Here is a 17,107-nt window from a genome sequence, read left to right on the forward strand (position 1 = left end):
GTTGGCCTCCATTCTTGCAGCTTTTGGGGGTCTTGTTAGCTGCCGGGGTTGGTCGCTGGACTACCGATTGTGGGGTAAAGTTTTCAAACAGTGGTCCGATGCTTTGCCACCGGCAGTGGAGACGGAGATCGTCCATCAGGTCAGTGTCAGGTTCTGGGCGTGTTTCCGAGCCGGGGAGAGCGCGTTGGGGCTGTTTTTTGTTGTTCCGGACCAAGCAGGGGGTCCGTGTTGTGGGGAAGCGAGCGGTAATCCTCTCTGGGGTGTTCTGTGTTAGTGGATCAGTCGGGGGCTCCGTGCTGAGAGTTCCCCGTGGAGGGGAGCTCACGCGGTTCTGTGTTGCGACCAGAACTTGGGAGGTCCCCTTGCCGAGTAGGCTTTGGAATGTTTTCGGTTGGGGGAACTGGGCGTCGTGTCCCCATCCGAGCCAGCTTTGGGGGAGCTTACCGCGGGTCTAATTTTAGAGATGGGGTTTCTGGTCCTCTTGCGTCGGTGTTTACTGCATATTCCAACTGAAAACACAGCCTGACCCAAATAATGACATCCTATACTCCTCCAGAAAACAGTTCTCTTTAAAATTTAGTGTATTTCATTTTCAGTATTGGAATCAGGTGTGTCGGTATTGGCATAACTTTTTACATTTTTAATCCAACATCCTGTCATAATCATTTTGACATTAGAAACTCTTCGGAAGTTTTCTTCTTTTCTTTTTAAAAAAACTGTTACACTTATGTTCCAACCAGTGGTTGTTTTAATTTGTGTAGAACTAACATATATATGTTTAAGTACTACACTTTCAGGAACGTGTGATGGATTTCCTCTAACTCAAGTTTTGTTTTGTTTTCTGTGTTTTGTTTCTTTTTGTTCTTAAATCAGCTGTAATGTATTTGTGTATTTTCATTGTGTCTTTTATGTTTATTTGTAAGTAGTTTACATTTTTGTTGTGACTGAAATGGTGTCCCCCCTCCATGATCCCACTCCCTCTTTCTTTGTTTAGTCTAATTTTACGAAATGCCAAGAGCAAAAAAAATTTTGTTTTGTTTTTTAGGGTTGCAGCCAAGGCATATGGAGATTCCCAGGCTAGGTGCTGAATCAGAGCTGTAGCCGCCATTCTACACCACAGCCACGCCAGATCTGAGCAATCTACACCACAGCTCACAGCAACACTGGATCCTTAACCCACTGAGCAAGGCCAGGGATCGAACCTGGGTCCTCATGGATCCTAGTCGGATTCGTTTCCACTGAGCCATGATGGGAACTCCCATATTATTTTTTTTTATTCTCTCCCATTATAGGTTATTACAAGATACAAGTATAGTTCCCTGTGCTATACAATAGGTCCTTGCTGGTAATCTATTTTAAATAAGATAGTGTGTATATTTTAATCCCAAACTCCTAGTTTATCCCTCCCTTTCTCCCCTCAAAGGCTTTGTGTTGTTGTTGTTGTTAGGGCTGCACTTGTGGCATATGGAAGTTCCCAGGCTAAGGGTCAAATCAGAGCTGCAGATGCTGGCCTACACCACAGCCACAGCCACACAAGATCTGAGCCCCATCCAAGATTTACACCACAGCTCATTGCAACGCTGGATCCTTAACCCCCAGAGGCCAGGGATCAAACCTCCATCCTCACAGATTCTAGTGGGGTTCTTAACCCACTGAGCCACAATGGGAACTTCCTCAAAGGCTTTTTAATTTTATTTTCATTTATAATTTCTCTCTCTTTAAAATTTTCTTTCTTTCTCTCTCTTTTGTTTTTTTTTTTTTTGGTCTTTTGTCTTTTTTTCTAGGGCCACACTTGTGGCATATGGAGGTTCCCAGGCTAGGGATCTAATTGGAGCTGTAGCCACCAGCCTATGCCAGGGCCACAGCAACACGGCACCTGAGCTGCATCTGCGACCAACACCACAGCTCATGGCAACGCTGGATCTTTTAACCCACTGAGCAAGGACAGGGATCAAACTCGCAACCACATCGTTCCTAGTTGGATTCGTTAACCACTGAGCCATGATGGGAACTCCTCTTTTTCTTTTCTTTTTTTTTTTTTTCACAGCAATGCCAGATCCTTAACCCACTGAGCGAGGCCAGAGATCAAACCCGCAATCTCATGGTTCTAAGTCAGGCCCAGAGAGACAGAAGACAGAGCCTGCCCTAGAGGTACAAGCCTGCCCTTAGAACTGGAGATGATCAAGGGCCAGGTGAGGTTTTTTTAATCTCTTTTATCCTTTGTTTCCCAGTGGATTTGTGGAAGCTTTGAAAAAACAGGAGTTCCTGTTGTGGCTCAGCAGTAATGAGCCTGACTAGTATCCTGAGGACAGGGGTTTGATCCGGCATTGCCATGAGCTGTGGTGTAGGTCACAAGCGAGGCTTGGATCTGGCGTGGCTGTGGCTGTGGTGTAGGCCAGCAGCGGTAGCTCTGATTGAACCCCCACCCTGGGAACTTCCATATGCCGCAGGTACAGCCCTAAAAAGATGAAATAAGTAAATAAAACAAAAAAGGAGTTCCCGTCGTGGCACAGTGGTTAACGAATCCGACTAGGAACCATGAGGTTGCGGGTTCGGTCCCTGCCCTTGCTCAGTGGGTTAACGATCCGGCGTTGCCGTGAGCTGTGGTGTAGGTTGCAGACGCGGCTCGGATCCCGCGTTGCTGTGGCTCTGGCGTAGGCCTGTGGCTACAGCTCCGATTCAACCCCTAGCCTCGGAACCTCCATATGCCTCGGGAGCGGCCCAAGAAATAGCAACAACAACAACAACAACAAAAGACAAAAAGAAAAAAAAAAAAAAATGAGCCAATCATTCTTGGTTTGGTCCTTGTGTGATTTTTGTTTGTTTGTTTTTATAGCCACACCCATGGCGTATGGAAGTTCCTGGGCCAGGGATTGAATCTGAGCTGTAGCTGCAACCTAGCTAAAGCTGCAGCAACACTGGATCCTTTAACCCACTGCAGTGCGCCAGGGATCAAACCCACACCTCCACAGCAACCTGACCCAATGCAGTTGGATTCTTAACCCGTTGTGCCAGAGCAGAAACTCTGGGAACTCAAATGATACACAGCTACATCTGCATGCAAGAGAGTCAGGCAAACAGAAGTATTTGTACCAAAAGAAACAATCCCGTTACCTTTTTCCTGCCCAACCCCCAACTCAAAGGGTAACAAATGTTAATGGTTTGGGTCTCCTTCTACAAGTGACATGTGGTAAAATGTATCTATATTTATATTTATATAACTTACGTATATATTTTATATATACACTCCTCTATGTATAGATATGCATTCTTCTTTTTTTTTTTTTTAAGGGCTGCACTTGCAGCACACAGAGGTTCCCAGGCTAGGGGTTTATTCGGAGCTACAGCTGCCGGCCTACACCACAGCTCACGGCAACACCAGATCCTTAACCCACTGAGTGAGGCCAGGGATCGAACCCACAACCTCATGGTTCGTGATGGGATTCGTTTCCGCTGGGCTACGACGGGAACTCCTATGCATTGTATAGTTGATTTTTCACATGCCTAGGGTCATACCATATATATGCTATTTGGGAGCTTGATTTTTTTCATTTGAGAGAATGCCTTGAAGATCACTGATATCTGCCTCATGGATTTTAATGTCTGTATAGCTTTTCATAGCTCGGAGGTGTGGCACACCCTCCTTTCCTCTCTTTTGGACATTTAAATTATTGATAGATTTTCAGGAGTTCCCTAGTGGCTTAGCAGTTAAGGATCTGGCATTGTTGCTGCCATGGCTCAAGTTACTGCTGTGGCATGAGTCTGATCCCTGGCCAGGGAACTTCTGCATGCCGTGGGTGCAGCCAAAAAAAAGTTCAATTACTGATAGATTTTTCACTCTTATAAACAAAGACATTCTTACTATACAATGTTTTTTATATCTATGCAAATATTATTTTGGTACTTTTTTTTTTTTAGGCTGGGAAGGACTAACTGGTAGAATTCCACAGGGCTGCAGTTTGAATGTTTGTGTGCCCCCAAAATTCGTATGTTGAAATCCTAACCCCAGAGACGATGGTATTAGGAGGTGGGGCTCTGGGAGGGGTGTAGGTTATAAGGGTGAGGGCTTTACGAATGGAATTCGTGTTCTTCTAAAAGCAGCTGCACCGAGATCCCCCGCCCTTCTCTGTGAGAGCACCGTGAGACGGTGTGCTCTTTGAACCAGAAAGCAGGCCCTCGCCAGAATACGGCCCTGCTGGCACCCCGATCTCAGACTTCCCAGCCTCCACAACTGCGAGAAATATATTTGTTGATATAAGCTCCCTGGCCCGTGGTATTTCGTTCCAGCCCCCCAGTGGACTAAGATACGTGGGCCACAGGATGTGAACCAGTCCCAGCCGTGTAATTTACCTCCTGCCCCCCTTCCCACATCATGTATTCCACTGAGCATGGCACTGGAATTTGTTATTACAGAGACCTTTGTCCTTCGAGGACGTGGCTGTGGGTTTCACCCTGGAGGAGTGGCGGCTACTGGATCCATTTCAGAAGGACCTGTATAGGGAGGTCACGTTGGAGATCTGCCACAGCCTAGTGTCAGTAGGTAAGGATGGTGTACGGTCAGGCCCCTCGAGATGGCTGTTCTCTTGTTCTCTGTACACCCTCTGCTCGGCCAGTGCCTGCCTCACCTGCACCTACTCACGTGACTGACCTTGCCACAGGCTTGCCCTAGGCCCAGCTGGTGATACCCTGGTGACACAGGACATCTCCACTGTGAGAGCTTCTCAAAGGGGCAAGGAGGGGGGTGCCTCTCTGCTGGGTTCCAACCTCATGTCCATTTTCCCCCATAACTGGTACCCTCCCCGGACCCCTCTGGGAGCAAAGGCTGCCTCCATGTCCTGCCTGCCGTCTGTGCACATGGTGGGCTGTCCCTCTAGGGCTCTGCTTCAGACATGGAGAAGCAGTTGTCAAGCCACTGATGTCTCGGTTGCTGCCTGCAGGCTCTTTCCTCAGTCTTGAGGCTGGGCAAGTACAGGGCTTGCAGGCCTGTGGGGCACAGCCCGGCAAACAGCATCACAGTCAGCTGCCTCCCCTTTCTCATTTGGTGGCCTCTGTAGGGTTCCTGGAGCACTTCCCGGTTTGGCCCACAGCATCACAGGTCGTCTTAGCGCGTACGTGCTCCCCTGCCGAGTTGAAGGTCCTCACTTTACCAAAGTATACGTGATGTGGTCCCTGAAATAAAGCTTTCTCTAGTTTTGGTAGATTCCTCAGGCTCCAATACTTGGTGCTAAGCATTCCGTCATTTTCCATTTGCAGGTTACGAAGCTCCCAAACCAGATGCACTCTTCCGGTTGGAGCAAGGAGAACCCCCTTGGAGAAGGGAGGGAGCAGCCCAGAGTCCCACCTGCCCAGGTGAGTGAGTGAAAACCAAGAAAATGGGGAGAAATGACCTAAAAATTCCAGCTGGTCAGTGAAAGGTTGACACTTTTGAAACGTTGTCTCGAGAACTTTCCTTATACCAGTTGGTGACCAGCAACCGAACACCTTTCTTGGTGCTCTTCATTAGGGCTGTTCTTCTTTGCCTGCCATTAGATGTCTTTCTTTTTTGAATTTTCTGGCTCTGATTGCAGTTGGTCTCATCCAGGACCTTGATGTCTTAACCCGGTTCCATTCCTCCCGCGTGTTCAGTCACGCCTTCCCCATGTCTCCTTCTGCAGGGGTCTCACTTCCTGTTCTCCACCTTACCTGCTGTGAGATGCCCTCACTAGATACACAGTGCGCTTTGCACTTCACGCTCTCCTTACCTCTGGAATGTCCCTGCCCCCTTTGAAAGGCCAGTAGCCCTCCCTGGCAGCCCAGCTCACCTTCGTTCATCTGAAAACCACACACACCTCGTCTCGCAGGGCACCCCATATACTGAGTCACCCTCTGTGTCCCCACCTTTCAGATTCTGTTTTTGTTTTTCTCTCACCACACCTGTGGCATGTGAAAGTTCCTGGGCCAGGGACTGATCCCAAGCCGCAGCAGCGATCCCGAGCCACTGCAGTGACAACGCCAGGTTCTTAACCTACTGCACCACAAGGGAACTCTGCACATTTATTTTTTGAGGTTGAGAAGATAAGAACCCTGCCAAATATAAAAAGAAGTATCAGGGTTATGGTAGGAAAAGGGTCAGAAGATGTCCCAGAAATAAGTGACAGAATCATTCCAAGGAGGAAGTGATCTGTTTTACTGAATGCAACAGATGGTGTCTAACAACCTGAGGGCATCTGGGCATTTGATTGCGTTGCATTTTTTTACATTCAGATACTGTCTTCTTTCACTTTTTTACACTTTCCCTTCCTGTCCAAGAAATTCCAGGGCACACTCAGAACTCCCTGTTTCCTGACTTCCTATCTCTTTTGTATCTACATGCATTAACTCAGTCATGACCATATATTTTATTGTTTTCCTGGTTGGTATGAGGCTTTCTCCATAAAGAGAAAAGGATCTGAATCTTATTCTTTTTTTTTTTTTTTTTTTTTTGGCTTTTTAGGGCGGCACTTGCAGCATATGGAGGTTCCCAGGCCAGGGGTCCAATCAGAGCTGTAGCCACCAGCCTGTATACACCACAGCCACAGCAACACCAGATCCGAGCCATGTCTTCAACCTACACCACATCTCACAGCAACCCCAGATTCTTAACCCACTGAGTGAGGCCAGGGATCAAACCCACATCCTCATGAATGCTAATCAGGTTTGTTAACCACTGAGCCATAACGGGAACTCCTCATTAGGGTTTCAATTTTGTTTTTTCATCAGGGACATGTGTAAACTATGTGGGAGCCTTTTCCAACTCTAGGCTTTGTCTCTTGAGATTCAGCTTCTGATTTGCCACGTGTGGGGAGTGACCTCGGGCCCATGAAGTTTTTGAAAGGCTTGCCAGGCTATGCTGCTTTGACCCCTGCAGTTGAAGGACCACCACTCTCATATGCCCCAAGTGAGATTCAGATGTAATGTAATATGGAAACACCTTCCAAGGGTACAAGTCTCTGTTGGGAAGGGTTGACATAGGTGCATAATATTCTGAAATTTTTAACATTTGGTTATGAGGTAGAGACAAAGACCTTTACAAAATCAGAGAAAACTGAGCTTTGATAAAGTGTTACAGAGAGGATAAAGTTGTAGGGTTTTTAAATTTTTTTTTTTTTTGAGAGCATAATAAAGTAATTTCTGCAAGAAAGAGAGCTGGGGTGTTTTTGTTTGTTTGTTTTGTTTTGTTTTGTTTTTGGCTGTGCTATCAGCATGTGGAAGTTCCCAGGCCAGGGATCAAACCTGTGCCACACCAGTAACCCAAGCCGCTGCAGTGACAACACTAGATCCTTAACCCACTGAGCCACCAAGGGAATTCCAAGAGAGCTGAGTTTTAAATAAAAATGATAGAAGGCCTTGTTGGTCAACAATAATATAAAAAGAAGATTCTGAAGATGGAAATGAGGAAAGCAAAGTGGGAGACTGTTAATAGATCGGCCTGTAGGAAACTGTCTAAGAAAATGGCTGATTACATTGGATCTTACGTTAACCGTTGGCTCAGAAAGTGTGGATTTGGTTTTGTCTTGTCTTTCTTGGCTAGTTCTGGAGAGTTTTGCTTGATAGCTGTGTGGTAACATTATAATGATAGGAAAATATACCTTGGAGTTCTAGAATAAATGGAAGATAAGGCAGATGAATGTTTTAGTCCTGGATAGGGAATGATTTTTCAGAATCTCTTCTCAGATGGGTGCCAGAGATGATGTAGGAACAGAGTTTAAGGAAAACTCTGGCATTAGTGGAAAGTAGAACATTTGGAGATGAGTTTATTAAATACATTATAATGGCAGTTATAGGATATGGGCTATACCTGTGTGTTGGCCACTGGCCACATGGGGGCTACTTAAATTTAAATGTAATTAACATTAAGGAAAATTACAAATTTATTTCTGCAGTCCTTCTAGCCATGTTCAAGTGCTCAGCAGACGTACATGGTTAGTGGCCACCACGTTGGAAAACCCAGTGTAGAACATTTCCATCACTGCCGAAAGCCTGATGGGGCAGCTCTCAGTACAGTTACACTATGACCAAAGAAGGGGATATTTCTCCCAATCAGTACATGGCATATGGGTAGATGGCCCAGGGATGAATTTTAAAAATTCTCTTGGATATACTGGATCATGTGAGGTTTTATCACACCTACATAGAAAGGAGAGTATTAACTACAGTATTAAATAGGTGATTGGTGTTTTAGGAGAGCTTAATTTTGGTGTGTAGTTGGAATGAGAGGAGAAAAATTTAGTGGGTGATTATTGAATTTTTACTTGGTAATCTTGGAATCAGATGCTATGAATCCTACATTCTGATTTCCCAGTTCTAACCCTTTGTTACTAAAATCCATGTTGCTCCCTTGTTTGATCAGTGTAGATATGGTGTGATGTCTTTGGATGGGCTTTTCATGTTCTCTGCATATCCCTGTCCCCAAACTCTAAAACTTAGAATCCCTTTGTCCTGGGCCCTCCTCTTTCTCTACTCAATCATTTATATACTCATGACTTAAAATTGTTACCTTAAGTCTAGGACTTTCTCCATACTCACAGACATAACTGGATACCTCCTATTCTCTCTTGAATATGTATTTATCATTTCACACCCGTTGTATACCTCAAAATGGAGCACTTGATTCACCACAAATGCTGAACCCACGTCCTTATTCTTCCACATCTTATTAAATGGCATGAGCTCCTACATACATGCTTAAGCCGCATATTGAAGAACTATCCTTGATTCTTCCCTTTTATGCCTTCAGCATTCTTTCTGATGGTAGGGCTTATCTTCTCTCTTCTATACCTGCCTTTTCCTCTTCCATACTACGTACTTTGTGTTTGTACATTTTTCCGTCTCCATGGTAGTCAGTCATTCATGCTGAAGTTATTGTTATCTCTTGCCTAAACTCTTCCATTGCCTCAACAGTTTATTTCTCCAATTCATTCTCTGTATGAGTCATGTGACCATTTGAAAATATCAATTCAAACATGTTGTATTTCTGCCCCCCAAATTTTTGGTTGCTTACTGCCATTGTTCTTAGCAGAAAATCCAGTCTTTAAGAAAGTCTAAAAGATCTTTATGCTCTTGATTCTACCTACCTTTCCAAACTTAGCTGTTTCTATTTCACTCAAACTCAGGAGAGTTCAGTTATGCCAACCTCCCTTATGTTTCTTGATCAGTTTTCTGGGTTTTGCATTTGCTGTTCCCTCTTCTTGCAATAGTCTCCATCTAGTTATTTGCATAACATTGCTCATTCTTATCCTCTGTTTTCCCTTGTGGATGACTACTTTAAGATTGACTTACTGCTACTCCATCACTTCCTCCATACCATTTTTCATGTCCTGTAATTTTCTTACTTCTTTGCTTACCTCTTGATTCTTGCTCTCTTCCCCTCCTGTTCCTAGAATACAGAGAGACAGGATATATTAATCACACTGTAGTGACATACTAATTCTACTATTCTAATATATTCCCAAACACCAACCATTCAGTGTTTGTTGGATGAATGGATACATCTCTTTCATCTTCTTTTGTTGTATTCCAATCACAGTGTGGTTCTATTCCTACTTCTGTCCCCATTTTGCAAGGTCCTATTTGGAAAGAAGATGTCCACATTCATTGGAGACTATTCATCATTGATTCTAAAGTAGCTGTTTTTCCTTTTGCCATTTTATAATGTTCATTTTTCTCACAGAGCATAGGCTGTATTTCCATAGGGTACATTTCTCTTAGAACTGGATCTTATAAGATCCCATTTTGTACCCCTCTTTTTCCCCCTAAAATGATCATGGATGTTTTCATTGTTCTTTTTCCTAGACGAAATATGGGAGCTTGACCCTATGCAATGGCACTCAGAAAAGCAAAACAGGATTAAAACTTTGGAAAGCTGTCAGCAAAGCTATGCACTTGGAAATAATTTCGATTTATGCAAAAGCCTTGTTCCTTTAACACAAAGACCCAGTAAGTTTGGCTCACATTATAAAAGTTTGAAATCACCTTTAGGTTTTGTTATTGAGAATAGAAGACATACAGTAAAGGATTCTGATGAGTTTGGTAGATGTGGGAAATCATCTCTCTGTCTCCACCATGATAACACTCTTATGGGAATTAAATACCATGGTTGTGTTAAACCCAGTAGCACTAAATCACAGCTCAATGACCATCAGAAAACTTACCCAGGAAAGAAACCACATGAATGCAGTGAGTGTGGGAAAACCTTCTCCATGAAGGCACAGCTCATTCGACATCAGAGAACTGAAAGAGGAGAGAAACCCCATGGATGCAGTGAATGCGGAAAAACATTCATGAGGAAGATTCAGCTCACGGAACACCAGAGAACTCATACAGGAGAGAAACCCCATGAATGCAATGAATGTGGGAAAGCCTTTTCCAGAAAGTCACAGCTCATGGTCCATCAGAGGACACATACAGGAGAGAAACCTTATAGATGCAGCGAATGTGGAAAAGCCTTCAGCCGGAAGTGCCGGCTCAATAGGCATCAGCAATCTCACACTGGAGAGAAGCTCTATGGATGCAGCGTGTGTGGGAAAGCCTTTTCCCAGAAGGCTTATCTCATTGCACACCAAAGACTGCACACAGGAGAGAAGCCTTACGAATGCAGCGAATGTGGAAGGACCTTCTTTTTTAAGTCAGACCTGACCAAACATCAGAGAATTCATACAGGAGAGAAGCCATATGAATGCAGCGATTGTGAAAAAGCCTTCAGAAGCAAGTCCAAGCTCATCCAGCATCAGCGGACTCACACTGGCGAGAGACCATATGCCTGCAGTGAATGCGGCAAAGCCTTTGCCCACATGTCAGTCCTTATTAAACATAAGAAAACTCACACGACGGAGAAAGCTGTAGATTCACTGAAGCTGGAGAAACCTTCCTCAGGGAGTCATAGCTCATTATGCCTGAATGAATTCATACCAGAGCAGAACCCTGTGAACACAGTGCCTGTGGAAACATCTTCAGAAACCCAGCCCTTATTAAACACCAGCGAGCTCCTCGGCGGCAGAAACGTAATGACTGTGGACCAGCCTTTTCTGAAAAGCCAAGCTTCATTAGATAATCGGGAACTTACACAGGGAATAAGCCTTGCAAATGCAGTGGATGTGACAACCCCTCCAGTAATTATGTCTTATATGTTACAGACATTGTGTAGGAAAAAAAATCCTCTGATACCAGAGATGGGGAAAAGTCTTTAGCCAGAGTCCTCCCCACCTTCATTATGTGTCAGAGCCCACTTAGGACAGAAATGCTATGGATGTAGTGATTGTGGAGGACATGGCCATGAGAAGTTAGTAAATATCAGTGAAATCATATTAGACCAGAAATGCAGCTCTTGGGGAAGCCTTTTCCTAGAGGTGATAATGTACTTGATAGCAAAGAGTTCCCACAGGGCCAAAACCTTGGGAAAGAATGTGATGGTTTTTCAATGATAATTGTACCTTATGACTTGTCAGAGAAGCATGGAAAGACACCCCTAGAGGCACTGAATGTGGAAACCATGTTTAGTAGATATGGAAGAACCCATAGGAAAGAAGAACCCCTGAAAGCAATTTTTTTAAAAAATGGAAATTCTATCACCAGCCTAACTCATATATCACAATTTTACCTTGGGAGAGTGGGAAAGACTTCTCTAATAAAGTTAACCTTCTTGGAAGTTCCTGTCATGGCTCAGTGGTAACACCTAACTATTATCCCTGAGGATGCGGGTTCAATCCCTGGCCTCACTCAGTGGGTTAAGGACCCGGTGTTGCCATGAGCTGAGGTATAGGTCAAACACGCAGCTCGGCTGTGGCTGTGATGTAGGCTGGCAGCTATAGCTCTGATTCGACCCCTAGCCTGGGAACTTAAACATATGGTGTGGGTATGGTCCTGAAAGACAAAAAAGAAAAAAGAAAAAAAGGGAAACCTTGGACACCAGAAATTACATTATGCAGTGAAAACCTAAGAATATAGTGAATATAGAAGTACAGCTGTATTAGTTTCTTATGGCTGCTGTCACCAGTTTCCACAACACAATTTATTATTCTGCAAGCCTGAAGCCCAAAATGCATCTCTCTGGACTAAAAATAAGCTTGTTGGCAAGGTTGCATTTCTTTTTGGAGGCTCTAGAGGAGAATCTGTCTCTTTGCTTTTCCAACTTCTAGAAGCTGCCCAAATTCCATGGCTTGCAGCCCCTTTTCCTTTCTAAAAGCCAGCAATGGCTGGTCCTCTCTTTCATTCACTCTAACACTCATTTTCCCACCTCTTCCTTCCATGTGATTATATTGGGCCCACCCAGATAGTCCAGGATAATCTCCTATCTTAAAATAAGATAATTAGCCACTTAAACTGTATTTACCACCTGATGTCCCCTTTGCCTTATAATAAAATATATTCAGAGGTCCTGGAGATTAGGATGGAGACATCTTTGGGAAGCCATTATTCTGCCTACCAGAGACAACCCTTTGGCACCCAGTGAGTCATGTCCATCCCAAACCAAAATGCATTCATCCTATTCTGACATCTCCAAATGTCTCAACCCATTACAGCACCAACTCAAAGTCTCAAATCTCACCTAGGAGTTTCCTGGTTGCTTGGCAGTTACGGATCTGGCATTGTCACTGGTGTGACTTGGGTCACTACTATGGTGAAGGTTTGATCCCTGGCCTGGGGATTTTTGCATGCTGCTGATGCAGCCAAACAAAAACAAATAACCCCCCCCCCCAAAAAAAAAACCTTACCTAAAACTCATCAGCTCAGGAGTGTCAAATCTCATCATCTAAGTCTAATATGGGAGTTCCGCTGTGGCTCAGAATCTGACTAGTAACCATGAGGATGTGGGTTCAATCCCTAGCCTCACTCAGTGGGTTACCGATCCAGCATTGCCATGAGCTGTGGTGTAGGTTCCAGATGAGGCTCTGATTCTGCACGGCTGTGGCTGTGGTGCAGGCCAGCAGCTACAGTTCTGATGCAGCTCCTAGCCTGGGAACTTCCATATGCTGCAGGTGCAGTCCTAAAAAGATAAATCAATCAAATAGTCAGATCAATCAGTCTAGTATTGGTGAGGCTCTGGGTATAATCCATCTTTGTTTTCCCCTTAACCCAGCACAGCGCCCAGCCTAACACGTAGCAAGCATTCAATATTTACATTTGCTGAGGAAACCAACCACACACGTAGGAGCTGCTCTTACCCTTCCATCCCCCATAATCCCTCCTTCTCTCAAACAAAGGTGTGGATGAGACCTTGTCAGGCTGCTACATGCCCTCCTGTCAAAACTAGCCCTCTAAAACCTAGATGAGGGGACTTGTCCCACATGCCTAATGCCCCAGTGTCTGTGACAGACAGAGATTCTAATGACAGTCCTGCCAGAAGCCCTGAGGTGCATTCCCCGCCCACTTTGGAAGTCCACTGTTTTGCTCAGTGTACACTTTATGTACTTGTAAACATAGAGCATGTTAATCCGCATGGTATTTAGAAAATCTATAATTAGCCAGGCTAAAAACAAGGCAATAAACTGCCCGACAGAAAGTAGCCCAGCCCGGAGATGACATGCATTTTTGTTTTTATTTTTTGCACAACGCCATGGTTGCCAAGCTTAGTTCTTTCTACCTTTTTTAGATCTACAACACTGATATATAAGAAACTTCTTCTACAACTTTTTGGAGAATTACCGTTTAGAAATAGATACTGAAGAGATGGTCAGGTCCAAACTCTTCCCTCAGTTGAATCTCACAATGTGGAAGCATTTTATAAACTCTAAAGCCACATAGCACTGTGACCAGATGACTCTCAGGACCACTGATGTGGGGAGTCGGTGTCTCCTGGTTCCTGACTCTAGACCCAGGCTCCTTCCCACTGCAGCTATGCCTGTTGAACAGCTAATGTCCTCCCATGCTGCTTTGGCACAAAGCTCAGGTGGGAAAAGTTAGTATAAATATGCCCTGCAGGGAAATAGTTTTCTTCTAAGTTGGATCTTGTTTTAACTATTTAGGGGGAATTTATTATTTAGGAAAATCTTACAGTGAAATTTTCACTTGGGGAGGAAGCATTCTATAAATTATCTGCAGCTGAATTTATTTTCTACTGTATTTGTTAAATCTAGAATTGGGTTTTCTGATGACTGACAGACCTGGTCATTTCTCTCATATATGTGCATAAAAGATGGGGTTAAACAGACCTACTGTTCCTGTTCTCTTCGGCCACATGAGAGCTCCCGTGACCTTGGGTAAGTCCCTTACCTCTCGAATTCTTGATCCTCTCTAATATAAAAGGGGTTTAATGAAATCTACCCTGTCTATACCCTCAGCAACACTGGGAAGATCAAGCAGGAACATGTATGTATGTGAAAGTAGTTTTAATAACAATTAAAACAACAAGAGTAATAGCTAACATTTAACATGAGTCAGGCATAGCTTTAGATGAATTAACTCATTTCATTCCTTTAACTCTAATATGCAATTTCTGCTGTTGCCGCCAGTTTATAGACAGGAAAGTAAGGCACAGAAGTTAAGCAACTTGCACCAGAGACAAAGTAATAAAGAAGTTGGAATAAGCTGCGAAATACTAACTGGGCACAGTGAGACTATATTAGAGCTGATTGTGATGGCAAGAGATAACATACAAATGTGTGATATCACAGGAAAATAAAATAATCACCATTTTATTTTATGTTTTATTACTTCTGGCCATAACAACCACATGGGGAAATTCCCAGGTCACCGGTCAAACCCCAGTCACAGCAGTGACAACAAACCACAGCAGTGACTACAAACCACAGCAGTGACAATGCCAAGTCCTTAACCACTAGGCCACCAGGGAACTCCCAACCATCACTATTTTAAAGATGGAGCAACTAAGATCCAGCGAGTCTTCATGATTTGCCAGATGTCAAGTACTACATTTTTAGAATACCTATAATTAAAATATATTTGGAATATGATCAAAAGTATTCCATTTTTAAATTTGGGAAGTAGAGCAAAGCTGTTAGTAAGTGGAGTGTGGGATTCAATGGCCAAGTTTTAAATTCCAGCATTACTGCCTAACCAGCTATTTTACTGTAAAATTAAAAATTAAATCTGCTTAGACAATTGTAAGAATAAATGCCTAAATGATTTTTAAAAAAAAGATAAATCAATCAAATAATCGATCAATCGATCCATCTAGTGAGGCTCTGGGTATAATCCATCTTGAGGCACATTTCTCTCTATGAACCTTTTAAACTCTAGAAACAATTTCTGTGGTCCTAAAATACTTAATTCCATCTTCTATCTTAATTCCCCTTTACCATGCAGTGTGACGCATTTACAGATTCGGGGGAACCGGACATAAAACTCTTTGGGATTTGCCATTATTTTGCCTACCATAAAAACATTAATTTCAGAGAACTTCAATAAATTCCTACCTAGCCCTTAAATAAACTTGGAAAAGCATATTCCCAGAGAAGTAATTATCTAAAGTAATTATCCAAGTACATCAATACTTTTTTCTTTTGTGTGTGTGTGTGTCTTTTTTTTTTTTTTTTTAGGGCCGCACTGGCAGCATATGGAGTTCCCAGGCTAGAGGCTGAATCGGAGCTACAGCTGCCAGCCTACACCACAGACACAGCAACACAGGAACCGAGCCAAGTCTGTGACCTACACTACAGCTCACAGCAACGCCAGATCCTTAACCCACTAAGCAAGGCCAGGGATTGAACCTGCAACCTAATGGTTCCTAGTCAGATTCATTTCCACTGCTCCACGACAGGAACTCCAATACTTTTTTCTTTAGTAAGAAAATCCTACACTGATTTTTAGATATGAATTCCATGGAATGCTCTTGAAACGTAAAAATCAAATTATCAGCCTTGGAAAAGAGCTCAAATGTCCTAAAGGAATGTGAGATTTATGCTACTGGAAATGCTGCCAAACATAAGTTTGTATCTATTCTGATTATATAAATTAATATATCCATGAATATCATACTGCACTTAAATACTGACCAATATTTTTTATAGCCAATTCCAACAATTCCTTTTCCTTCAACAGAATAATATACATATCTTCTCACCTTAAATAACTAAAAAAACCAGAGAAAACATGTGAATGGACTGTTTCTTTTTTTTTTTTTTTTGTCTTTTTGCCATTTCTTGGGCCACTCCCGCGGCATATGGAGGTTCCCAGGCTAGGGATTGAATCGGACCTGCAGCTGCCAGCCTGTGCCACAGCCACAACAATGGCAGATACCAGCCGCCTCAGACCTACAGCGCAGCTCATGGCAACGCTGGATCCTTAACCCACCAAGCAAGGCCAGGGATTGAACCCGAGGCCTCATGGATACTAGTCAGGTTTGTTAACCCCTGAGCCACAACGGGAACACCAGTCTCCCTGAATTGAGATGGAGTTTAGAGTTCGGAGAATGCAGCTTGGCTCAAATCCAGGGGGCAGATTACAGGAGAGCTGCATTCAGTAAGAGAAAGTTCTAGAATTCTGTAGAGTTCCCCCACAAGTTTTAAAGTTGTGATCAGCACCTTTATGTGAGGAAGCTCCCTAGGCTGGAGAAAGAACCAGTGGAAATGGACACGCAGAACCATCCTTGGAGCTTTCGCAAAGTCAGGAATAACCTGGGCTTCCACCCACTGGAATGGCAACACGTCCTCACGTTTGGAGAATCACAGTGGAACCTGAGAAGAGCATTGCCTCGGGGAGTGGGGGTGGGGGAGGCTCTAATTGGATCAAGACTAAAGGCTCCTCTGAACTCTCATACCAGAGCATAAAGGCAAACACCTAAAAAGCCAAACTGTTTCTAAGTAATGTAACTGCTTCCCAAAACAGCCCAGTACTAGTCAAAGGAATAGGAAACTGGTAATGTAAAATTCATGACATCTGGAGTTCCCGTTGTGGCACAGCAGGTTAAGGACCCGAAACAGTGCCCATGAGGATGTGGGTTTGATCACTGGCCTCGCTCAGTGGGCTAAGGATCCCGTGTTGCTGTGAGCTGTGGTTGTAGGTTGCTGATGCAGCTCAGATCTGGTGTTGCTGTGGCTGTGGTGTAGGCCAGCAGCTGCAGCTCCAATGCAACCGTTAGCCCAGGAACTTCCATATGCTGCAGGTGTGGCCTTAAAAATAAATAAAATTCATG

At 43.8% G+C, this 17,107-nt stretch overlaps 2 protein-coding genes across 5 annotated transcripts in view; one reads left to right on the plus strand and one right to left on the minus strand.

The window, feature by feature from the left end:
* ZNF577 (zinc finger protein 577) lies at window positions 1–11,665 on the plus strand. The gene is given in 6 exon segments (XM_013995217.2): window positions 1–139; window positions 2,048–2,192; window positions 4,414–4,540; window positions 5,254–5,349; window positions 9,811–11,117; window positions 11,120–11,665. Coding segments are annotated over 5 exon segments (1,587 nt in total). The 5' UTR covers window positions 1–139; window positions 2,048–2,177; the 3' UTR covers window positions 11,162–11,665.
* The window catches only part of LOC100625598, a 25,222-nt gene continuing 13,470 nt past the window's right edge, over window positions 5,356–17,107 (minus strand). Inside the window, exons 3-5 of one of the 4 annotated variants that reach the window (XM_005653307.3) lie at window positions 9,479–9,584; window positions 9,363–9,394; window positions 5,356–6,063 (exon numbers count right to left, since the gene is read on the minus strand). In XM_005653307.3, coding sequence (XP_005653364.2) covers window positions 6,005–6,063; window positions 9,363–9,394; window positions 9,479–9,584 — 197 coding nt within the window. In that variant the 3' untranslated portion in view covers window positions 5,356–6,004. Of the gene's footprint in view, window positions 9,395–9,478; window positions 9,585–17,107 lie in introns of all 4 variants that reach the window. The other 3 variants (XM_013995279.2, XM_021094933.1, XM_021094934.1) reach the window with 3 other exon arrangements.

This window comes from Sus scrofa, chromosome 6 (assembly GCF_000003025.6).
Source record: "Sus scrofa isolate TJ Tabasco breed Duroc chromosome 6, Sscrofa11.1, whole genome shotgun sequence".
NCBI lineage: Eukaryota > Metazoa > Chordata > Mammalia > Artiodactyla > Suidae > Sus > Sus scrofa.